Genomic DNA, 25,622 nt, shown 5'->3' with positions numbered 1-25,622 from the left:
GGGGCTTGACAAGGTAGATGCTGAGAGATTGTTTCCCCTGGCTAGAATCTAGAACTAGGGGGCATAGTCGAAGGATAGAGGGCGGCCATTCAAGACTGAGACGAGGAGGAATTTCTTCAAGCAGAGGGTTGTGAATCTTTGGAATTTTCTACCCCAGAGGGCTGTGGATGCTCAGTCATTGAATATATTCAGGGCTGAGATGGATGGATTTTTGGACTCTAGGGGAATCAAGGGATATGGGGATCGGGCGGGAAAGTGGAGTTGAGGTCGAAGATCAGCCATGATCTTATTGAATGGCGGAACAGGCTTGAGGGGCCATATGGCCTACTCCTCCTATTTCTTATGTTCTTATACTCCAAGCTAATAACCATTCTTCATGTAACAGCCTGGACAATTAGTGTTGGTGGGCTGTATGACTGAGCACTGTGAAAAGTGAGCTGGGTCCTGTTCTTGCTCAATGATAATAACCTGTTTCTAGCAAGAGTTACTTGCTGTTCTCCTCTTCTCTCCCTGCCCCCCCCCCCCCCATCCCCTTTCAGTGCAGGAATACTGAGGCTAGTTGTCTTGAATCCCACTGCTGCTCTGATTGAGATTAATTGACTCTACATGGATGAGGAATTGAACCTGAGACCTTCATCATCTGTATGGATCAGTGTCACACTGGGCAGTACATTTAGCCACTTTTCTTTAAGGCCTGAGTTTCTCTTTCATAAAAAAAATTGTAAATGTTGAGGAACTAGGTGGTGCAGTGATTGAGCACTTTGTTCTTTTCACTTCTGGAAACAGGGTTTCAATGTAACCCTGCTCTCTCTCTCTCTCTCTCTCTCTCGCAAGGATCCTATGTGAAATGTGTCTGGGCGGTGTCAGTTTAGTTCCCGGTGGATGTGGGTTCTCGGTACAAATTGGCAATTTCACTAGATATAATGTTTAAATCCAAGTTCTCAATAGTATATATAGCTCAAGTTGCTGATGCTAACAGATCTTGGTGTTTCGATTTGTGGATTTATCCATCTGCTAAGAACAGCCCTTTCCAAATCTCCAGTCCCACAAAATTCAAAACAGAATAAACCAGCAAATAAGAAACAGAAGCACAGTAGGACTTCACATCAAGCGTTGGTCAAGGCCTGGGTGGCCGCATCTGGCTCTGGGGGAACAGGTTGGACAGCCCTGCAGTAGGGAGAGCGCTTCTGAGGTTGAGCTTGAGTTATATTGTCAGTGGAGACAGCATTGCCCTGCATCTAACCCATGCTACACTTGGTCAGGGAGGGTTTTGTTGCCGATATTGGATGTTCATTGTGGAAAAGTATTGCATTCTCCAATTGTGACATTTCTCATCTTGAGCAGAAAAAATGTTTTTATAAATCAAAGTTACTTTGGTGCAATGTACCCTTCATTTCTATTATTATTAGAGATAAAATTAAAATCAGGAAATCAAGCCACTCCATTCCTGGAATGGTAGGACATCTGCAGTTAAACATATGCTTAATAGAATATAGCTTTTACTCTCTACTTATCAGAAACAGGTTTTCATGGATCCAGATGGGTGTAAATGTTGGCTATCAAAGGAGCTGAGTTGTGATACTTTATTCTATAAATGGAGGGAATTCACTGTGAAATAATCATTGATCACATCTTTGCTGTATTTTAAATAATACTGAAAAAAATGAAGAACCAGTTGAGCTTGACTGTTTCTAGAATAAAGTCTATCTGAAACCTTCATTAAATAAATGCAGCTTCTTGCTCCCTCTACTGGTTGCATTTAGTCAAGCCTCGTGTTTGAGGCTGCTGTAGCATTTTCTCTTGAATGTACACAGTAAATCAGTCACATACACCGAACGCTATTTTTAAGAAAAGATGTAGCGGGACCTTTAGCTCGGAGTAGTCTCTATTAGCCGGCGGAGAACTGAAACTGCAACATTATTTTTTTTCTTAGTCGCCTCCAACAGAACCATTCTGCTGGTTCCCACACATTTGTTAAACTGGGGTTTGACTGTGAATTTTTTACAAATCTTCCATTCATGATAAACTTGTGCTTTAGATTGTCTTTGAAGGTGACAATTCTGTTTCAAATCGAATGGCTCTCCTAGCAGCATCTGAGATGGTGACAAACCATATCTGAAACTACTTCAGGTCTTTAGTCTTTAAATAGCAACTTCAGTGTGAAGATCTTTCAGTAATAAATTTAACTTTAAAAAAAATTGTCTACGCTATATCTGGTTCCATAATGAATGCTGACAAATGAATAAATTATTAGTAACAGTTTGAGCTGTTCTGTACAATTTCTAAAATATTTTTTCTTCTCTCCCATACTCGATGAAGCGGTTCATTTAAATATTGAATAGCTTCAGCTCAGTTATATGGACTGAGGAAAGCACTGGATAAATGACTTGTGTAAATAGAAAAATGTTTCATAATTGTTGGATGGAAGGGAAACATGAAGAGCTAGGTGAAGTCTTCATAAAAACAACATTTACACAACCTATCTCTGGAAGTTAAAACAAGTAAATGCATTTTTTAATCCCATTTCCTCTCCTCTATGATGGTGGCAGCTCGTGCTGAGGTAACACAACTGAACAGCCACTTTTCATTTGTGAGACTGGTCAGTGAGTGCTGCCAGGCAAACTGTGCCATTACACCCAAACCTAACACTATTCTGGGTAAATGTACAAACACTGGGTAAGAACCCTCACTGATTCTTCCCTCTCCTGTCTCTTTCTCTTTCCTCTTCCCTCCCCCCAACTCTTTTCTCTTCCTCCTCTCTTTTCTCTTCTCCTCCCCCCTCCCCTACCCAGCACTAGCCTAGGGATACTGTGGCGATTGTACCACCCCATTGTCCTGGCTGAGATGTGCTAACTCAGCAGGGTCAAGAGATCACCACTGAGACCTTCTGATGAATGTGGCTCAGTACTACACCATATAGCGCATTTACCCACTGAGCCACTAAGGAATTTATATTACACTACTGTTGGGATACTATTTCCTATTGGAAAATGACATGCATGCTGGACAACTAGGAGAAAAGGGTGGAATTATTTCCCCATCCCACTGATTACAAATTTGGGAGAGGCAGGAAGATGCCAACCATTGTCATATTTTTATAGTTGACAATCTAACCACCATCTTTCTCTCCCAGATGGCAGAAATGAATGGCGTGCTGGAAGAAGAGTTCACGGTTGCTCGTCTATATGTTAGCAAAATGAAGTCTGAGGTCAAGACATTGGTGAAGCGTGCCAAACAGCTGGAGAGCACACAGCTGGACTGCAGTAAAAAAATGAATGAGAATGAGCGGGAACTGGCAGCTTGCCAGCTCTTAGTGTCTCAGGTATGAAAAGTTTACAGCACAAATAGGAGTTGTTTCTAGTTCTACAGATATCTGGTTCAAGGATAGAAATCCAGGGGAAATAGACTGCTTTGATAATACTTGAAGGCTGTTGGAGGCCAAATTTATAAATTGCAGTCTGCATTTTATTGTGAATCATTGGGCGTAACGTTCAACTTCGGCAGGGGTGTAAAATGGATGAGATTGGATTGTCTGCCCGTTTTACAGCATGCCCGATTTCAATGGAAAGGAAAATCATACAGGGTGTATAAGAGGCAGCTGATCCGCTTTTGCCTATTTTACGCCCTGAGTTGAAAGTTTCAATGGAAGTGAGTGTCACGTTCAATGACCTGAATCCTTTCAGGAGGAGGTTTGTAACGCATCCTATATGATTTAGAATTCTTTCTATTTCTATGTTTTTAATTGATTTTTGTGTTAGTGTCTTGGGTCGGTGCCACGAGTAAGATGGTGAGATTGTATTAACAATTGTGTCGTATACCTGTTCTCCATCTACCAACCTGGTAGGTAAGAAATATTGATCAATTATCCTCCACCAACAGTTGATCATACTTGAGGGGAATGTGGCCATTGAGACACGCACGTGTGTAAGAATGTGAGAGACAGCGATAGATTCACGTGATTATCCGAAAACCAGCTCTTGGTAATGGCAATGGTTATGCTAGCCACAAGAGCTGGTTGCTAACAATTTCAAGTTTGCGAATGGATACTGAGTTCTTGGTGCTGAAACTGCTTCCTGCAGACTAGCTGTTGTAAGCAGTATAGTAACTGTCTTTTAACTGAGCACTTTTGATTGCAGGATGAGACTGCAGCCCAGGTTCTTCAAACTGCACGTATCATAGTAGGTACAGCACAGGAGGAGGCCATTCGGCCCATCATGCCTGTGCCAGCTCTTGGAACAAGCTATCCAATTAGTCCTATTCCCCTGCTCTTTCCTCATAGCCCTGCAAATTTTTCCCTTCAAGTATTTATCCAATTCCCTTTTGAAAGTTACTATTGCATCTGCTTCCACCACCCTTTCAGGCAGTGCATTCCAGATCATAACAACTTACTACTTAAAAAAATGTTTCCTCATGTCGGTTCTGGCTCTTTTGCCGATCACCTTAAATCTGTGTCCTCTGGTTACCGACCCTTCTGCCACCGGAAACAGTTTCTCCTTATCTACTCTATCAAAACTGTTCATGATTTTGAACAGCCTCTATCAAATCTCCCCTTAACCTTCTCTGTTCTAAGAAAAACAACCCCAGCTTCTGAAGTCCGTCATCCCTGGCATCATTCTAGTAAATCTCTTCTGCACCCTTTCTAAGGCCTTGACATCCTTCCTAAAGTGTGGTGCCCAGAATTGGACACAATACTCCAGCTGAGGCCTAACCAGTGTTTTATAAAGGTTTAGCTTAACTTCCTTGTTTTTGTACTTTACACCTCTATTAATAAAGCCCAGGATTCCATATGCCTTTTTAACAGCCTTCTCAACCTGTCCTGCCACCTTCAAAGATTTGTGTATGTGCACCCCCAGGTTTCTCTGTTCCTGCACCCCCTTTAAAATTGTACCATTTAGCTTATATTGCCTCTCCTCATTCTTCCTACCAAAATGAATTAGTTCACACTTCTCCACATTAAATTTCATCTGCCATGTGTCTACCCATTTCACCAGTCTGTGTATATCCTCCTGAAGTCTGTTACTATCCTTCACATTGTTTATTACATTTCCGAGTTTTGTGTCATCTGCGAAATTTGAAATTATACCGCCTATACCCAGGTCCAGGTCATTAATATATATCAAAAAGAGCAGTGGTCCTAATATTGACCCATGTACACACCACTGTATACTTCCCTCTAGTCTGAAAAACAACCGTTCACCATTACTCTCTGTTTTCTGTCCCTTAGCTAATTTTGTATCCATGCTGCCACTGTCACTTTAATCCCATGGAGCTTTAATTTTGCTAACAAGTCTATTATGTGTTACTTTATCAAATGTCTTTTGAAAGTCCATATACACAAGATCAACCGCACTACCCTCATCAACCTTCTCCGTTACTTCATCAAAGAACTCAATCAAGTTGGTCAAACACAATTTTCCTTTAACAAATCCTTGCCAACTTTCATTTATTAGCCCATACCTTTCCAAGTGCCAATTAATTTTGTCCTGGATTATTGCCTCTAAAAGTTTCCCCCACCACCGACGTTAGGCTGACTGGCCTGTAATTGCTGGGTTTATCCCTCTCCCCTTTTTTGAACATGGGTGTAACATTTGCAATCCTTCAGTTCTCTGGCACCGCCCCATATCTAAGGAGGATTGGAAGATTATGGCCAGAGCCTTCGAAATTTCCACCCTTACTTCCCTCAGTAACCTAGGATGCATCCCATCTGGACCAGGTGACTATCCAATTTCAGTGCTGTCAATCTTTTAAGTACCTCCTCTTTATCTATTTTTATCCTAGTCTCTATTGTTACTACCTCCTCCTTTACTGCTACATTGGCTGCATCCTCTTCTCTAGTGAAGACCGATGTGAATTATTCATTTAGTCCCTCAGCCATGCCCTCTGCCTCTACAAGAAGATCTCCTTTTTTGTCCCCAATCGGCCCCACCCTTTGACTACCCTTTTACTATTTACATATTTATAAAAGACTTTTGGGTTCTCTTTTATGTTAGCCACTAATCTATTTTTGGACTCTAGGGGAATCAAGGGATATGGGCATCGGGCAGGAAAATGGAGTTGAGGTTGAAGATCAGCCATGATCTTATTGAATGGCAGAGCAGGCTCGAGGGGTCATACGGCCTACTCCTGCTCCTAGTTTTTATGTTCTAATCTCATACTCTCTCTTTGCCCCTCTTACTTCCTTTTTTAGATCTCCTCTGTACTTTCTGTATTCAGCTTGGTTCTCTAGTGTATTATGAACCTAACATTTGTCATAAACTTCCTTTTTCTGTTCCATTTTAATTTCTATATCTTTGGTCATCCAGAGAGCTCTAGCTTTGGATGTCCTTCCTTTCCCCTTCATAGGAATGTGTCCACTCTGTACCCAAACCAACTCCTGCTTAAAGGCCTCCCATTGTTCAATTACTGTTTTGCCTACCAATTTTTGATTCCAATCCACCTGGGCAAGATCCTTTTTTAACTCACTGAAATTAGCCGATCCCAATTAAGTATTTTCACATTTGATTGATCCTTTTTCTTTTCCATAACTACTCTAAACCTGATAAGAACATAAGAACGTAAGAAACAGGAGTAGGAGTAGGCCATCCAGCCCCTCGAGCCTGCTCCTCCATTCAACAAGATCATGGCTGATCTTCTACCTCAACCCCATTTTCCTGCACCATCCCCATATCCCTTGATGCCTTTAATATCTAGAAATCTATTGATCTCTGTTTTGAATGTACTCAATGACTGAGCCTCCACAGCCCTCTGGAGTAGAGAATTCCAAAGATTCACCACCCTCTGAGACAAGAAATTTCTTCTCATCTCAGTCCTAAATGGCCTACCCCTTATTCTGAGACTGTGACCCCCGGTTCTAGACTCCCCAGCCAGGGAAACATCCTCCTTGCATCTACACTGTCGACCCCTGTAAGAATTTTGTATGTTTCAATGAGATCACCTCTCATTCTTCTAAACTCAAGAGAATACAGGCCTAGCCTACTCAATCTCTTCTCATACGACAATCCCGCCATCCCAGGAATCAGTCTGGTGAACCTTCGTGGCACTCCCTCTATGGCAAGTATATCTTTTCTTAGGTAAGGAGGCCAAAATTGTACACAGTTCCCTGGGTGCGATGATATTATGATCATGGTTCCACTTGCCCCACTTTATTCCCCAGAACTAGATCCAGCAATGCTTCCTTCCTCATTGGGCTTGAAACGTACTGATCAAGAAAGTTCCCTTGAACACATTTCAGGAATTTCTCCCCCTCTTTGCTCTTTACACTGTTATTGTCCCAGTCTATATTGGAATAATTGAAGTCCCCCATTATCACTACTGTATTGTTCTTGCATCTTTCTGTAACTTGCCTGCAAATTTATTCCTCTATCTCCTTCTGACTTTATGGTGGCCTATAATATACATCCAGTAGCGTAATGGCTCCTCCATTTTTCCTTAATTCTAACCAAACAGATTCTGTCTTTGACCCCTCAACTACATCATCCCTTTCCAGTGCTATAATAGTTTCTTTAATCAATACTGCCATCCCCCCTCCTTTCTTTCCTTCTCTATCTTTCCTGAATACCTTGTCACCAGGAATATTAAGTACCCAATCCTCCCCTTCTTTGAGCCACTATATCATAGTCCCATGTGGTGACTTGTGTCTGCAGCTCACCAACCTTATGTACCACGTTATGTGCATTCATCGACATGCACTCTAAACTCATCTTGGACTGCCTCGCATTTGCCCACTGTCTGATCCCTCCTATTTCTGAGCTGTTCCTTACTCTAGTGCCATTTGTTCTCTATGCACCTTGCTTCTCCTCTCTAATGTTTTATCCTGGTGCCCATCCCCCTGCCAAATTAGTTTAAACCCTCCTCCACAGCACTAGTTAACCTCCCTGTGAGTCTATTACAAATTTGTCGCAAGACATTAAGATCATCATTTTTGATTCAATAGATTTTCATTTGTTTATGTACAATCTGTAGCACTGTTTGGACCCCGTTATTAAATGTGATCTTAAATGCTTCTTTACAATGAGATTAAGAAAATGTATTTGTTTTTTTTAAACTGTTCTTTTTGAACTATACACTAGCTGCATTCAAGTGGTGTGCGCTCTGCTGCCATGTCTCTTGACAGTCCTCCTACTGAGAGGATTGTTAGCATGTGTATGAGAATGGACTGGGGATGACTCACTCACAAACATCTCTCTGCCAGATGTCACCCCAAAGCAAATTACTTGAGTTCAGGAGCTAGCAGAGTGAAGGATTGGACCTGTAATCTACCAGTCTGTGGTGCAATATGGTGGTGCACTTAGGAGTACTTGTTAAACTAGTCATTTGACATTGCTGCCTCCTACCCTGCTGGGTGCTTCACACACTACCTCATTGCATGTATGTGCGTGTGAACAGATTGTTGTTTCCCTCATGTTTTTTTTTTAAAAGTGCACCTCAGGACTTTGATATAACAGTTCACACAATAGTGTCTGTTTAAATCACACGATATTCACAGTTTGTAAAAATTTTCAAATTATTCCTATGTTAAGACAGACTTCAGTAGGGATGATCTGGCCCCTCGGTGTCATACACAGTGAAAACTTTTAATCTGCAGTAATTTTGGATTGAATTGATGTGCTGTTAATATGCCAATGTTTATAATGTGGAGATGCCGGTGATGGACTGGGGTTGACAATTGTAAACAATTTTACAACACCAAGTTATAGTCCAGCAATTTTATTTTAAATTCACAAGCTTTCGGAGATTTTCTCCTTCCTCAGGCAAATGTTTCGAGATCTTGAAACATTTGCCTGAGGAAGGAGAAAATCTCCGAAAGCTTGTGAATTTAAAATAAAATTGCTGGACTATAACTTGGTGTTGTAAAATTGTTTACAAATGTTTATAATAGCAGTGTGCAGGCATAATTCTTAGCAAATGGTGACTGCAACATTAGGTCTCATTAATGTAAATGTTAATGTTTCCAAAGTAAATGGTATTTGTGTGTGTTTTTTTTATCTCCACTAATAGTGCATCGTATTGAAGGAATGCCTGTCCCAAGATTAATGGGACTATCGCATTGCAATTTTAATTAGAATTACAGTTGCCTTTTCAAGCTAAATGTGGTAGACACAACTTAAATATTCATGATTTTTTTTCACATCCATTTTCTGTACTGAATCTATTGATGAGGAGTCCAACTGGCAGCTGCAACTGCTGTGGGCAATAATCCCTCCCTCACCCTTTCCCTCCTCCCCCCCCACTCTCTCTCTTTCTCCCCCCCCCACCCCCACACTCTCTCTTTCTCCCTCCTTCACTCTTTCCCTCCTCCCCCTCCACTCTCTCTCTTTCTCCCCCCCCCACTCGCTCTCTCTTTCTCCCTCCCTCACTCTTTCCCTCCTCCCCCCCCACTCACTCTCTCTCTTTCTCCCTCCTTCACTCATTCCCTCCTCCCCCCCCACTCTCTCTTTTTCTCCCCCCCCACTCTCTCTCTTTCTCCCCCCCCACGCTCTCTCTTTCTCCCTCCCTCACTCTTTCCCTCCTCCCCCCCCACGCTCTCTCTTTCTCCCCCCCCACGCTCTCTCTTTCTCCCCCCCCACGCTCTCTCTTTCTCCCCCCCCATGCTCTCTCTTTCTCCCCCCCCACGCTCTCTCTTTCTCCCCCCCCCCCACCATGCTCTCTTTCTCCCCCCCCACGCTCTCTTTCTCCACCCCACACGCTCTCTTTCTCCCCCCCCACGCTCTCTCTTTCTCCCCCCCCCCCCACGCTCTCTTTCTCCACCCCCACGCTCTCTTTCTCCCCCCCCACGCTCTCTTTCTCCCCCCCCACGCTCTCTCTTTCTCCCCCCCCCCCCCCACGCTCTCTTTCTCCCCCCCCACGCTCTCTTTCTCCCCCCCCACGCTCTCTTTCTCCCCCCCCACGCTCTCTCTTTCTCCCCCCCCACGCTCTCTTTCTCCCCCCCCACGCTCTCTTTCTCCCCCCCCACGCTCTCTCTTTCTCCCCCCCCCCACGCTCTCCCTTTCTCCCCCCCCACGCTCTCTCTTTCTCCCCCCCCACGCTCTCTCTTTCTCCCCCCCATGCTCTCTCTTTCTCCCCCCCATGCTCTCTCTTTCTCCCCCCCACGCTCTCTCTTTCTCCCCCCCCACGCTCTCTTTCTCCCCCCCCACGCTCTCTCTTTCTCCCCCCCCACGCTCTCTCTTTCTCCCCCCCCACGCTCTCTCTTTCTCCCCCCCCCACGCTCTCTCTTTCTCCCCCCCCACGCTCTCTCTTTCTCCCCCCCCCACGCTCTCTCTTTCTCCCCCCCCCACGCTCTCTCTTTCTCCCCCCCCACGCTCTCTCTTTCTCCCCCCCCACGCTCTCTCTTTCTCCCCCCCCACGCTCTCTCTTTCTCCCCCCCCACGCTCTCTCTTTCTCCCCCCCCCCACGCTCTCTCTCTTTCTCCCCCCCCACGCTCTCTCTTTCTCCCCCCCACGCTCTCTCTTTCTCCCCCCCCACGCTCTCTTTCTCCCCCCCCACGCTCTCTCTTTCTCCCCCCCCACGCTCTCTCTTTCTCCCCCCCCCACGCTCTCTCTTTCTCCCCCCCCCCACGCTCTCTCTTTCTCCCCCCCCACGCTCTCTCTTTCTCCCCCCCCCACGCTCTCTCTTTCTCCCCCCGCACGCTCTCTCTTTCTCCCCCCCCACGCTCTCTCTTTCTCCCCCCCCACGCTCTCTCTTTCTCCCCCCCCACGCTCTCTCTTTCTCCCCCCCCACGCTCTCTCTTTCTCCCCCCCCATGCTCTCTCTTTCTCCCCCCCATGCTCTCTCTTTCTCCCCCCCACGCTCTCTCTTTCTCCCCCCCCACGCTCTCTTTCTCCCCCCCCACGCTCTCTCTTTCTCCCCCCCCACGCTCTCTCTTTCTCCCCCCCCACGCTCTCTCTTTCTCCCCCCCCACGCTCTCTCTTTCTCCCCCCCCCACGCTCTCTCTTTCTCCCCCCCCCACGCTCTCTCTTTCTCCCCCCCCACGCTCTCTCTTTCTCCCCCCCCACGCTCTCTCTTTCTCCCCCCCCCACGCTCTCTCTTTCTCCCCCCCCACGCTCTCTCTTTCTCCCCCCCCCCACGCTCTCTCTCTTTCTCCCCCCCCACGCTCTCTCTTTCTCCCCCCCACGCTCTCTCTTTCTCCCCCCCCCACGCTCTCTCTTCTCCCCCCCCACGCTCTCTCTTTCTCCCCCCCCACGCTCTCTCTTTCTCCCCCCCCCACGCTCTCTCTTTCTCCCCCCCCCACGCTCTCTCTTTCTCCCCCCCCCCACGCTCTCTCTTTCTCCCCCCCCCCACGCTCTCTCTTTCTCCCCCCGCACGCTCTCTCTTTCTCCCCCCCCACGCTCTCTCTTTCTCCCCCCCCACGCTCTCTCTTTCTCCCCCCCCACGCTCTCTCTTTCTCCCCCCCCCACGCTCTCTCTTTCTCCCCCCCCCACGCTCTCTCTTTCTCCCCCCCCCACGCTCTCTCTTTCTCCCCCCCCACGCTCTCTTTCTCCCCCCCCACGCTCTCTCTTTCTCCCCCCCCACGCTCTCTCTTTCTCCCCCCCCACGCTCTCTCTTTCTCCCCCCCCCACGCTCTCTCTTTCTCCCCCCCCCACGCTCTCTCTTTCTCCCCCCCCCACGCTCTCTCTTTCTCCCCCCCGCACGCTCTCTCTTTCTCCCCCCCCCACGCTCTCTCTTTCTCCCCCCCCACGCTCTCTCTTTCTCCCCCCCCACGCTCTCTCTTTCTCCCCCCCCCACGCTCTCTCTTTCTCCCCCCCCCACGCTCTCTCTTTCTCCCCCCCCACGCTCTCTCTTTCTCCCCCCCCACGCTCTCTCTTTCTCCCCCCCCCACGCTCTCTCTTTCTCCCCCCCCCACGCTCTCTCTTTCTCCCCCCCCACGCTCTCTCTTTCTCCCCCCCCCACGCTCTCTCTTTCTCCCCCCCCACGCTCTCTCTTTCTCCCCCCCCACGCTCTCTCTTTCTCCCCCCCCACGCTCTCTCTTTCTCCCCCCCCCACGCTCTCTCTTTCTCCCCCCCACGCTCTCTCTTTCTCCCCCCCCCACGCTCTCTCTTTCTCCCCCCCCACGCTCTCTCTTTCTCCCCCCCCACGCTCTCTCTTTCTCCCCCCCCACGCTCTCTCTTTCTCCCCCCCCACGCTCTCTCTTTCTCCCCCCCCCACGCTCTCTCTTTCTCCCCCCCATGCTCTCTCTTTCTCCCCCCCCACGCTCTCTCTTTCTCCCCCCCCCCCACGCTCTCTCTTTCTCCCCCCCCCCACGCTCTCTTTCTCCCCCCCCACGCTCTCTCTTTCTCCCCCCCACGCTCTCTCTTTCTCCCCCCCCCACGCTCTCTCTTTCTCCCCCCCCACGCTCTCTTTCTCCCCCCCCATGCTCTCTCTTTCTCCCCCCCCCACGCTCTCTCTTTCTCCCCCCCCACGCTCTCTCTTTCTCCCCCCCCACGCTCTCTCTTTCTCCCCCCCCACGCTCTCTCTTTCTCCCCCCCCCACGCTCTCTCTTTCTCCCCCCCCCACGCTCTCTTTCTCCCCCCCCACGCTCTCTCTTTCTCCCCCCCACGCTCTCTCTTTCTCCCCCCCCACGCTCTCTCTTTCTCCCCCCCACGCTCTCTCTTTCTCCCCCCCACGCTCTCTCTTTCTCCCCCCCCCACGCTCTCTCTTTCTCCCCCCCCACGCTCTCTCTTTCTCCCCCCCCACGCTCTCTCTTTCTCCCCCCCCCACGCTCTCTCTTTCTCCCCCCCCACGCTCTCTCTTTCTCCCCCCCACGCTCTCTCTTTCTCCCCCCCCCCACGCTCTCTCTTTCTCCCCCCCCCACGCTCTCTCTTTCTCCCCCCCCCCACGCTCTCTCTTTCTCCCCCCCCCACGCTCTCTCTTTCTCCCCCCCACGCTCTCTCTTTCTCCCCCCCCACGCTCTCTCTTTCTCCCCCCCCCACGCTCTCTCTTTCTCCCCCCCCCACGCTCTCTCTTTCTCCCCCCCCCACGCTCTCTCTTTCTCCCCCCCCAGCGCTCTCTTTCTCCCCCCCCACGCTCTCTCTTTCTCCCCCCCCACGCTCTCTCTTTCTCCCCCCACCACGCTCTCTCTTTCTCCCCCCCCACGCTCTCTCTTTCTCCCCCCCCCACGCTCTCTCTTTCTCCCCCCCCCACGCTCTCTCTTTCTCCCCCCCCCACGCTCTCTCTTTCTCCCCCCCCACGCTCTCTCTTTCTCCCCCCCCACGCTCTCTCTTTCTCCCCCCCCACGCTCTCTCTTTCTCCCCCCCCACGCTCTCTCTTTCTCCCCCCCCACGCTCTCTCTTTCTCCCCCCCCCACGCTCTCTCTCTTTCTCCCCCCCCCACGCTCTCTCTTTCTCCCCCCCCCCACGCTCTCTCTTTCTCCCCCCCCCACGCTCTCTCTTTCTCCCCCCCCCCACGCTCTCTCTTTCTCCCCCCCCACGCTCTCTCTTTCTCCCCCCCACGCTCTCTCTTTCTCCCCCCCCCCACGCTCTCTCTTTCTCCCCCCCCCACGCTCTCTCTTTCTCCCCCCCCCCACGCTCTCTCTTTCTCCCCCCCCCACGCTCTCTCTTTCTCCCCCCCCCACGCTCTCTCTTTCTCCCCCCCCACGCTCTCTCTTTCTCCCCCCCACGCTCTCTCTTTCTCCCCCCCCCACGCTCTCTCTTTCTCCCCCCCCCACGCTCTCTCTCTTTCTCCCCCCCACGCTCTCTCTCTTTCTCCCCCCCCCACGCTCTCTCTCTTTCTCCCCCCCCCACGCTCTCTCTCTTTCTCCCCCCCCACGCTCTCTCTTTCTCCCCCCCCCACGCTCTCTCTTTCTCCCCCCCCCCACGCTCTCTCTTTCTCCCCCCCCCCACGCTCTCTCTCTTTCTCCCCCCCCACGCTCTCTCTCTTTCTCCCCCCCCCACGCTCTCTCTCTTTCTCCCCCCCCCACGCTCTCTCTCTTTCTCCCCCCCCCACGCTCTCTCTCTTTCTCCCCCCCCCACGCTCTCTCTTTCTCCCCCCCCACGCTCTCTCTCTTTCTCCCCCCCCACGCTCTCTCTCTTTCTCCCCCCCCCCACGCTCTCTCTCTTTCTCCCCCCCCCACGCTCTCTCTCTTTCTCCCCCCCCCACGCTCTCTCTTTCTCCCCCCCCCACGCTCTCTCTTTCTCCCCCCCCACGCTCTCTCTCTTTCTCCCCCCCCACGCTCTCTCTCTTTCTCCCCCCCCCCACGCTCTCTCTCTTTCTCCCCCCCCCACGCTCTCTCTCTTTCTCCCCCCCCCCACGCTCTCTCTCTTTCTCCCCCCCCCACGCTCTCTCTCTTTCTCCCCCCCCCCCACGCTCTCTCTCTTTCTCCCCCCCCCCCACGCTCTCTCTCTTTCTCCCCCCCACGCTCCCTCTCTTTCTCCCCCCCCCACTCTCCATCTCTTTCTCCCCCCCCCACTCTCCATCTCTTTCTCCCCCCCCCACTCTCCATCTCTTTCTCCCCCCCCCACTCTCCATCTCTTTCTCCCCCCCCCACTCTCCCTCTCTTTCTCCCCCCCCCACTCTCCCTCTCTTTCTCCCCCCCCACTCTCCCTCTCTTTCTCCCCCCCCCACTCTCCCTCTCTTTCTCCGCCCCCCCACTCTCCCTCTCTTTCTCCGCCCCCCCACTCTCCCTCTCTTTCTCCCCCCTCCCACTCTCCCTCCCTTTCTCCCCCACCCCCCACTCTCCTTTTGAATCTTCCCCACCCCTTTCCCTTCCCCACCCCCGCCAATGAGAACGCGTCTGGTGGCGGCCCTGATGTGTAATAACTTGTGAAACAGCTTGCACATCTTCACCAAATTCTATGCATGAAATCCTCAGGAGGATAAACGAGTATCGTTTTGAAAGTTGGGCTTTGTGTGATCATCAGTAAAGTGCTGACAACACTCGAGTTCAAAAAAAATTGCTAGATCAGGAGATTTGCAGCACTGTGCCTCAAGAGGCCTTTTTTTTTGTTTTGCCTATAATTTAATGTTTCCGGTTTGTCATTTGGAAATTCGTTAACATGTCTTTTCAAATAAATCAAAGCAGCACAAAGTGATTTTCTCCCTGGTTTTGCAGCTGGCCTTAACTTTATCCACCTTCCCCCAACCTGTGGGCAAATGTCTGGCTTCTGCGCGGTGCCTTCCCATAGCAATGCAGCTCAAATTGAGAACTTGGTGGTGTGGGAGGTAAATCTGTCTCACCTCTGTGATATGCAGTTTGGCACTCCAGTGCAAAATGTATTGTCTGTTTGAAAAGATGGCTGCCATTCTGCCAATGGCTTACCAATCATAAAAAAAAGTCTGATATTGGAGTTACAAAAATGCAATTGTGCATGTACTAATCCTCAATGTATCAAGTTATTGGTAAATTAGTACATTAAATTACAGCAGTTCTGCCATTGTACTGTATGTATAAGAATTTGTAAGTGCTTTTGTACATTATTTACTTATCTTACATTTATTTGAAAAGCTATCTCATCTGAGCATTTTGATATCTGTAATGTAGGTAAGACTAGAGGAATGGAATGGTCTCTATTGCACAAAAAGGATGAAACTAGTGACACTGAGCTCTGTCTGACATCCAGGTTTATTGTGTCAGTAATAGTCTGGTCCCTAAATATAAGCTAAGTGGCTCTAAGCAGCTGGTGGTATGTGTAATGCACGCCTTTACATCCGCTTTTTGTGCTGTTAATCTTTTGAAAGCATGAAGCCAAGATAAAATCGTTGACGGATTACATGCAGAATGTAGAGCAGAAGAGAAGACAGCTGGAGGAGTCTCACGATGCACTTGATGAAGAGTTAGCTAAACTCCGTGCCCAAGGTATGCACTGGCCTGAAGCTTAAGTAATTCAGAAGCCTTAATCCACTTGATCGTTGATTTAGGACGCTGCAAGTTTTATTCTGACTGAGTACTTTGCAGCACAGTGTATACGTTCATCTATACTAAAAATGTTGGATTCTTTTAAGATACTAACTTTCTAAAAGGGGCTGGAGGATTACAATTCCTCCCATCACCCCAGAAAAAAAAACTTGCTTAATTTTGCACAAGGAAGGGGAAGGCAAAAAAATCTATCTATGTAATTCAGCAGAGGAAATGATTATTATGGAACTACAATGGTAGTTATTTTTAACTGGTCTCTATAATTATTAGTTGAAATCCAATTCCGGGTTAATTGGCTCTTCTGCTCCCCTGGTCTACATGTCCATCCCAGTTGTTCCTCATTTGAAGTGAACCCATTTGTACTGACCAATTGGGCCGGATCTTGCTGGAAAAATAATGGCATGTTAACAACGCATGCTGTTTCTTTCTCAATCCTTAAATCCCATTGGTTAAGGAGATCCACTGTTGCCCCCACCGTTCACGTAAGGTCCCAGATGCCTCGTTGTCCCTCGCCATGCCATTATCAGCTCGCACTTCCAGCAAGTTATGGCATAAACATTTTGCGAGCTGAAGGGTGCTGGGATAAAGTCTATCGGCCTATGCCGCGAGATGCCCGCTCCAGCAAGATCTGGTCCATTGTGCTAAGAACTGTACAGTGACATTGTGTCAACTTTTCAAATGCTTTGGTGGCTTTAAATATTTCAGCTAAAGCAAACCAGCACCAGCTTCACTTTTTTACATATCAAACATCATAAACGCAGATGCGAAATGATGGAGGTTTTCCTTCGTTCCAGCTCTGAATTTAAAAATGTCTAACATGCAGTGTTTAGCGATTGCTAATGTGTGTGTGTGTGTGCAGCTAATTCTCCTTTGAAAATTGCTCAATAGAAAAGATGCATGAAGTGACCTTCCAAGACAAAGTAAAGGAGCACCAATCCATGCTTCAAGATGCCAATGAAATGAAGGTAATAACATGGATGAGATGCATTGATGTAGGTACTTTGTGACTCATCTGTTCTGAAACCTGGCACGTAGGCAGAAAAAAAAATCTGATCTCTGTGTGGGTTTTGTGCAGCTTCTTTGCAATGCATGGAGTTGTTATCGACTAGAATATTAATTGATAGAACCTACTGTTCGGACAAAATGATTCATTCTCAGCTGCTACTCTATAACCCAGCTGTCAACATTTTTGTATTCTGCCTTGCATTTTCCCCTAAGCCAACCTTCCAAACCCGACCCCCCCACCCCGAAAAAAATAGTAATGGCTATTTGCTTTCAATGCATTCTTTCACCACAGACTGGGAATGAGCTGTACTGTTCGCCAATATATGCTGGTGCTATTTTTAGAGAGATTATCGACTCAATTTTAACACCCAGGAGGGAACGCAGTAAGCAAGCGGTGTGCCCGTCCGGGTTTGGCAACAGGTGGGCTCGGCCGATTTTAACGGCTAGGCCTCATTAGCCAGCTGCTTGCTGACTTCCTGACCAAAACAGCTGGGTAGTTGGCGGGAAGCGGCTGCCCGGCCATTAAAATCAGGCGCCAGTAGGCTGCTGCCGGGGCTTCAAGGAAACAGTTCCTGGCACAAAATAAGTGCTCCCGGTGAAGGGGACAGGGGAAAGTTTCCAAAGTTTCCTTGTGGGGACCCCGGGGAACACCAAAAAAAACCGTTAATATTTACCTTCACGGGGCCTCTTCTGACCCTGTTCCCGGCAGGTTAGGTCTGGCGGAGAAGCCATTGCTGCTCCCTTGCTCAGAGCTCGGGTTAAAATAGCAGATTGGGTCCTGATGATGTCATTGGAACCTGATTTGCATATTTAAATAGATAGATGAGTGATAAAATAATTTCTCACTTAGCTCTCCCTCAAATTGAGGAACATGGTGAGCAGATTTCATGATTTTTTGACTTCAGATTTTGGTTAAACCTAACTTGTCTGTCTTGCCATGCGTTGCTCCCTCTTGGTGTTTTCATTACTTCTCTCAAATGTTCTGCTTTAAATTTTAACAAGACCCCTGGTTTTGGCCACGTACTGACCGATAGGGCATGATTTTAGACTGGAAAAACAGGCGGGTTGGGGGCGGGAGGGCAGTAACAACTGCAAATATCTAAAACCCGCCTCCAACCCGCCCATTTCCAGTTTTCACAGGGGCGGGATGAGGAGTGGGCAACCAACCCTGTCTCAGGAGGCGGGTCGGTCATTAAAAGCTTTTAAGGAGGCAGCGGGTCTCCATTTTCAAAGCTTTTTTGATTTTAGCGTCTGGGGGCCGGAATTCCTGGGCCTTCTATTTCAAGCCATGTGAGAGGAGGCAAGAAGGCCCGAAACTGCAGGTAAGAGCCTTTATAGCACAGCTTGTGGGCCCGGAGGAGCAGGAGGGCTTCCCCCAAGCCCCCCCCCCCACCCATGATCTCCGACCCCTCCCCCACGTCCTCCGACCCCTCCCCCACGTCCTCCGACCCCTCCCCCACGTCCTCCGACCCCTCCCCCACGTCCTCCGACCCCTCCCCCATGACCTCTGACCCCGCAATGACTGACCCACCCCTCTAACACTTACCTGATCACGTCCTCTTCCTCCTTCTTCTCCTGTCTGACTGAGAGCCAGCTTGTCAATCAGGCCATCCTGTCGGGCAGAAAACCAGCAAAAAAAAAATGACATCCTTAAGTATAAGTCGTAAGGACATCTGGGAAACTCGCACTTCCGGGTTTCCCATCAGGAATTCCACCACCCCCGCCCCCTTCCCAGTTCCAGGCTAAAATCATGCCCGTAATGTTTACAATGAATTGACAAATGAACTACAGAGCAGGAAGGAAGTTACAACAGTTCTAATCGTTTTAATGGTGTTTGACTGCTATAAAATAAATGGGTTCCTTGCTCTTTTGAAAGATGTACTTTGTCATGAAAATAATTCAGGAAGTAGAAGATATAAATATAAAATTTCCACGCTACTGTAACATGCAAGTGATCCAAAGATATTTTTGCTACTGTACACATCTTTGTATTATGCTTGCTAACAAAGATTTGGAAAATATTTTCCTGAAGACTGAGCCACAAAGATGGACACTTTTTGCACAGGGAAGTTTTTATTGGGGATTTTACATATTTGACAAAAGGGGAATAATTAGAAACTCCAGTATAATCACTTTGCCTCCATATACTAAGTTTCAAAACTGGAAGTATTACAGTCGGGTCTGTGATTGAAAATCTCTGCATCCAAGGCACAAGAAGTGGACAGTGGAGCCTCCAAGTAATTTGGCCAAATGAATGGCTTCTAAGAGATTATTGTGCATGTGTGGGAAGGGAGGAGGAATTCAATAACTCCTAAATCATTTGGTGTCTTCATCTAGAAAACTCTGGAAGAGCAAATGGAGAACCATAGGGAGGCCCATCAGAAACAACTAGCTCGTCTGAGGGATGAAATTGATGAAAAACAAAAAATCATTGATGAACTAAGGGAGTAAGTATCTGACAGGACTTCATAATGCAACTTGCCAATAAAAGAATATCAAGTATTAAACTGCATGTATATAGTAACTTGCAATCAGGGTGAATTAGAACTCAGCATATTTGACTTCTGGTCTGTGCACGTGCCATATGGCCTCCTGTTTCCATTTATTGTTGCTCTCTTGGCTTATTTTGAAGTAATAATTTAGAACCATAGAAGTTTACTGCACAGAAGGAGGCCTAAATTAACCCCACTGCCCTGGTGTCTCCCCATAGCCCTGTAAATTCCTCTACTTTAAAAAATGCAATGGTCTTTGCCTTAACTATTCCCTGTGGCAAACCATTCCACGCTCAAATAATTCTCTAAGTAAAGCAATTCATTCTAATGTCTCTCCTCCATCTTTTAGTAAGTATCTCTTATATATGTAGCTTAGCTCAGTGTTAGCACTCTCTCTTCTGAATCAGAAAGTTGTAGGTTCAACCCTCAGTTCAGGGTTTGAGCACATAATCTAGGCTGACACTTCAGTGCAAGACTGAGGGAATGGTGATGTTCAGTTGAGGCCCCGTCTATCTGTTCAGGTGGATGTAAAAGATCCAGGGCACTATTCAAAGAAGATCAGCAAAGTTTTACTGGTGTCCAGCCCAGCATTTATTCCCAACTATCACCATCGAACAGATTAACTGGTCATTTATCTCAGCTGTATGTGGAATCATAGAGTCATAGAAAGTTACAGCACAGAAGGAGGTCATTCGGCCCATCGTGTCCGTGCCGGCCAAAAAAGAGCTATCCAGCTTAATCCCACTTTCCAGCACTTGGTCCGTAGCCCTGTAGGTTAGGGCACTTCAAGTGCTCGTCCAAGTACTTTTTAAATGAGTTGAGGGTTTCTGCCTCTGCCACCCTTTCAGGCTGTGAGTTCCAGACCCCCACAACCCTTTGGGTGAAACAATTTCTCCTCAGCTCCCCTCTAATCCTTCTGCCAATGACTTTAAAGCTATGCCCCTTGATCACTGACCCCTCTGCTAAGGGAAATAGGTCCTCCCTATTCACTCGATCTAGGCCCCTCATTTTATATACCTCAATTAAATCTCCCCTCAGCCTCCTTTGTTTCAAAGAAAACAACCCCAGCCTATCCAATCTTTTCTCACAGCTAAAATTCTCTAGCCCTGGGAACATCCTCGTTAATCTCCTCCTGTACCCTCTCTAGTGCAATCACATCTTTCCTGTAAAGTGGTGACCAGAACTGTACACAGTACACAAGCTGTGGCCTAGCCAAGGTTTTATACAGTTCTAGCATAACCTCCCTGCTCTTATACTCTATGCCTCGGCTAATAAAGGAAAGTATCCCGTATGCCTTTTTAACCACCCTATCTATCTGTCCTGCTACCTTCAGGGATCTGTGGACATGCACTCCAAGGTCCCCTTGTTCCTCTACACCTCGCAGTATCCTCCCATTTATTGTGTTTTCTCTTGCCTCATTTACCCTCCCCAAATGCATTACCTCACACTTCTCTGGATTGAAATCCATTTGCCACTTTTCTGCCCACCTGACCAGTCCATTCATATCTTCCTGCAGTCTACAGCTTTCCTCCTCACTATCAACCGCACGGCCAATTTTTGTACCATCTGCAAACTTCTTGATCAAGCCCCCCACATTCAAGTCCAAATCATTAATATATACCACAAAAAGGAAGGGACCTAGTACTGAGCCTTGCGGAACCCCACTGGAAACAGCCTTCCAGTCGCAAAAACACCCATCAACCATTGTCCTTTGCTTCCTGCCACTGAACCAATTTTGGATACAACTCGCCACTTTCCCTTGGATCCCATGGGCTTGTACTTTTTTGACCAGTCTGCCATGTGGAACCTTATCAAAAGCCTCGCTAAAATCCATGTAGACTACATTAAATGCGTTACCCTCATCAACCCTCCTTGTTACCTCCTCAAAAAATTCAATCAAGTTAGTCAGTCACGACCTTTCCTTAACAAATCCATGCTGACTGTCCTCGATTAACCCGTGCCTTTCTAAATGACTATTGGAATCAATTCTGAGGGACAGCATAGATAATTTGCCCACCACCGAGGTTAGTCTAACTGGCCCATAATTACTTGGTCTATCTCTTTCTCCCTTTTTAAACAACAGTACAGTGTTAGCAGTTCTCCAATCCTCCAGCACCACGCCGTAGCCAGGGAGGATAGGAAAATGATGGTCAGAGCCCCCGCTATTTCCCCCCTTGCTTCTTTTAACAGCCTGGGATATATTTAATCCAGGCCTAGTGATTTATCAACTTTCAGAGATGCTAAACCTGTCAGTACTTCCTCTCCCACTATCTTTATCCCATCCAATATTTCACACGCCTCCTCCTCCTCCTTAACTACAATCTCTGCATCGTTCCCCTCTTTTGTGAAGACTGACACAAAGTATTCATTAAGAACCATACCCAGATCTTCAGCCTTCACACATAGGAACCTTGCTGAGTGCAAAATGGCTGCCCTGTTTGCTTACACAATAACAGTTACTACACTCAAAATAAATTCATTGGCTGTTAATGATCTTGTGATATCTTGAGGATGTCAATGGCCCTATATAAATGGAAGTTCTTTCTTTCTTTCATATTGACCGCTTTAAATTGTTTACCGCTTTAAAGTGGAAATAATCTTCCCCTATTTACCCTGTCAAATCTCTACATAATTTTAAAAGTGTCTGTCAAATTTCCTCTTAGCCTTCTCTGTTCCATTGGGAATAGTCCCAGTATCTCAAATCACTTTTTACAACAATAGTTTCTTGTCCCTGATATCATCCTGGTGAACCTTGCTCTCCATAGCTTAAATATTCTTTTTATAATGGAGTACCTAAAATTGTTCACACAGAGGGAGACAAATTGGTTAAGGGCCGTTTTTGGGCGCGGGTACATGATTTGCTATTACCCCACGCCCAATGACCCCTGCGCAGGCAGGACACAAGTTTCGGCCAACCCCAGGACTCACTTGCAATCAGCGTTCCGTTCCAGGCCTTGCACAGGAATCAATGCAATTCACACTTTCCACCACCAGGGGGAGCGCAATCTCTTAAAGGGAGAAATGTTTCTTAGAAATCTCTTAAAGGTAGCTGGTACCTGTTACTTGCTGAAAATAACAGTCTACTGTTTTCACGGAGTCTGAACGGAGATCAGACATCGCACACGTAAAACACAGATGCAGGTCCCATCCCTATGTTTACACACTGATGAGTTATGTTAAAAGATAATGCACTACTAAATCCCACATCCTCCAATCTACACGCCAGACCTCACCAATCTGCCGATCTGAGTTTGTACCAGGCCTGCGAGAGTGCGTGCACCAAGGTTCTCTGCTGATGCACTATAGACCTTGGTGCAAGAGGTGGACAGAAGGAGGACATCCTATATCCGCGGTGGGGTGGGGGGTGGTGTCAAGAGGCCCTCCAGATATGTATCCAAAAGGCAGTGGGAGGCAGCGGGGGACGAAATCAATGCCAAGTGCACATCATCATGAACATGGATGTCGTGCAGGAAGAAGTTCAATGCTTTGATATGAGTGGTCAAGGTGAGTGAGGTCAACTGTCAAGTGGCGTCTCCTACCAACTGCACCAAGCACTACCCCCGCCCCCCCTCACCCATCACCCACATACCAATAAACTCTTTCCATCAGTACTCAACTCTTCCAACCAGATGTTTCCTCTCACCCTTACACATTACCACTGTTTCAAGCCACCCATCCACAACTCACAGGCCACACACACTGGCAGCTATTCAACCATGACAGGCACATCACCCAGACGCACGTCCCATTTTCTTGCAGAAGAAGATGGCGCATATCAGGAATCAGCAAGTGGCAGTGGCATTTAGTCCCTTGAACCTGTTCCACCATTCAATGAGATCATGGTGGACCTGTGACCTAACTTCATATACCCATCTCAGCCCCATATTCCTTAATACCCTTGGTTCACAGAAATCTATCAATCTCAGATTTAACATTCACAAGTGAGCTAACATCAACTGCCATCTGCAGAAGAGCGTTCCAAACGTCTCCTACCTTTTGTGTGTAGAAGCATTTCCTAACTTCACTCCTGCATGTCCTGGCTCTAGATGTTAGGCTATGTCCCCGCGTCCTAGTATTCAAGTCTAGGAGATCGCCAAAAACAATTACAAATATCTCAGCAGCCAGAAGCAATAATCCAGCCACTAACCTGTAAATCCTGCATGGTCCCTTTAAATAGCACAGGTGGGGGATCCTCCAGGCACTTTAAGACACATTCAGATGGTTGGGGTTAAGACTGAGCGTTGAGTTAAGCGTTTAGTCCCAAAATGGTGTCTGTCACTTTAAATCACCGTTGCACACTGATTGAAGCCATTTTCTCCCTACTTTACATGATTCCAGTGTTCGTTATCTGTGCCTGTGCTAACTCCTATACCGAGATGGCGTCAGGCACACATCATGCTGGAAACGTGGTGCGAAAAAGAGGGTGGTGAGGAGCAGTGTTGGCCCCTCAAAAACTGAAAGTGGGGATATTGTCATTGACAATGGGGAAATGGCGGACATGTTGAACAATTACTTTGCGTCAGTATTTTCAGTAGAAAAAGAGGATAGCATGCCGGAAATCCCAAGAAAACTAATATTGAATCAGAGACGGTCTCAATAAAATTAACATAAGTAAAACAACAGTAATGAAGAAAATAATAGCACTAAAGAGTGACAAGTCCCCAGGACCACATGGTTTCCATCCCAGGGTTTTAAAGGAAGTAGGTGAGCACATTGCAGATGCCCTAACTATAATCTTTCAAAGTTCTCTAGATTCAGGAACTGTCCCTCTGGATTGGAAAATTGCACATGTCACTCCGCTTTTTAAGAAAGGAGAGAGAGGGAAACCAGGGAATTATAGACCAGTTAGCCGAACATCTGTTGTGGGGAAAATGCTGGAGTCTATAATTAAGGTTAGGGTGACTGAACACCTCAAAAAGTTTCAGTTAATCAGAGAGAGCCAGCATGGATTTGTGAAAGGTAGGTTGTGCCTGACAAACCTGATTGAATTTTCTGAAGAGGCGACCAAAGTAGTGGACAGGGGAATGTCAATGGATGTTATTTATATGGACTTCCAGAAGGCATTTGTTAAAGTCCCACATAAGAGACTGTTAGCCAAGATAGAAACCCATGGAATCAAGGGAAAAGTACGGACTTGGTTAGGAAGTTGGCTGAGCGAAAGGCGACAGAGAGTAGGGATAATGGGTAGGTACTCACATTGGCAGGATGTGACTAGTGGAGTCTCGCAGAGATCTGTCTTGGGGCCTCAATTATTCACAATATTTATTAACGACTTAGATGAAGGCATAGAAAGTCTCATATCTCAGTTTGCCGATGACACAAAGATTGGTGGCATTGTAAGCAGTGTAGACGAAAACATAAAATTACAAAGCGATATTGATAGATTAGGTTAATGGGCAAAACTGTGGCAAATGGAATTCATTGTAGGCAAATGTGAGGTCATCCACTTTGGACCAAAAAAGGATAGGATAGGGTACTTTCTAAATGATAAAAAGTTAAAAACAGTGGATGTCCAAAGGGACTTGGGGGTTCAGGTACATAGTTCATTGAAGTGCCATGAACAGCTGCAGAAAATAATCAATAAGGCTAATGGAATGCTGGCCTTTATATCTAGAGGTCTGGAGTACAAGGGGGCAGAAGTTATGCTGCAGCTATACAAAACCCTGGTTAGACCGCACCTGGAGTACTGTGAGCAGTTCTGGGCACCGCACCTTCGGAAGGACATATTGGCCTTGGAGGGGGTGCAGTGTGAGATTAGAAAACACTTCTACACACTTCTACACACAAAGGGTGGTAGAGGTTTGGAACTCTCTTCCGCAAACGGCAATTGATGCTAGCTCAATTGCTAATTTTAAATCTGAGATAGATAGCTTTTTGCCAACCAAAGGTATGAAGGGATATGGGCCAAAAGCAGGTATATGGAGTTAGATCACAGATCAGCCATGATCTTATCAAATGGCGGAGCAGGCTCGAGTGGCTGAATGGCCTACTCCTCTTCCTATGTTCCTATGTGCGCATCCAAGGTGCCATCTTGGATGTCAGAGACGCCATGTAGCGCCGAAACAACGGCCCAATTTAGCGCCCTATAACTGTGGCCTAACCATTGCCTTGTACAAATTTATCATAATGACTTTGCTCTTCCTACTCCCTATTTATATGGTATTACCTGCATGTACTTGTACCTTCATGGGATTATGTATTTCCACCCCTAGGTCGCTGTTCGTCCACACGTTTCAGCATCTGTCCATTCAATGTATAATCCAGTTCCTGATTTTCCTCAAATGCATGACCTCACTTGTC

At 47.6% G+C, this 25,622-nt stretch overlaps 1 protein-coding gene across 2 annotated transcripts in view; it reads left to right on the top strand.

Moving 5' to 3' along the window:
- Window positions 1–25,622, top strand: part of LOC137323562 (kinesin heavy chain) — a 179,663-nt gene that overhangs the window by 128,539 nt on the left and 25,502 nt on the right. For both annotated transcript variants that reach the window (XM_067987174.1, XM_067987175.1), the window contains exons 16-19: window positions 3,134–3,322; window positions 15,648–15,765; window positions 16,714–16,790; window positions 19,168–19,277. In XM_067987174.1, coding sequence (XP_067843275.1) covers window positions 3,134–3,322; window positions 15,648–15,765; window positions 16,714–16,790; window positions 19,168–19,277 — 494 coding nt within the window. The remainder of the gene's footprint in view (window positions 1–3,133; window positions 3,323–15,647; window positions 15,766–16,713; window positions 16,791–19,167; window positions 19,278–25,622) is intronic.

This window comes from Heptranchias perlo, chromosome 7, assembly GCF_035084215.1.
Source record: "Heptranchias perlo isolate sHepPer1 chromosome 7, sHepPer1.hap1, whole genome shotgun sequence".
Classification (NCBI taxonomy): domain Eukaryota; kingdom Metazoa; phylum Chordata; class Chondrichthyes; order Hexanchiformes; family Hexanchidae; genus Heptranchias; species Heptranchias perlo.
The sequence above is the reverse complement of the archived record's forward strand: the minus strand, read 5'-3'. Positions and strand labels throughout refer to the sequence as shown.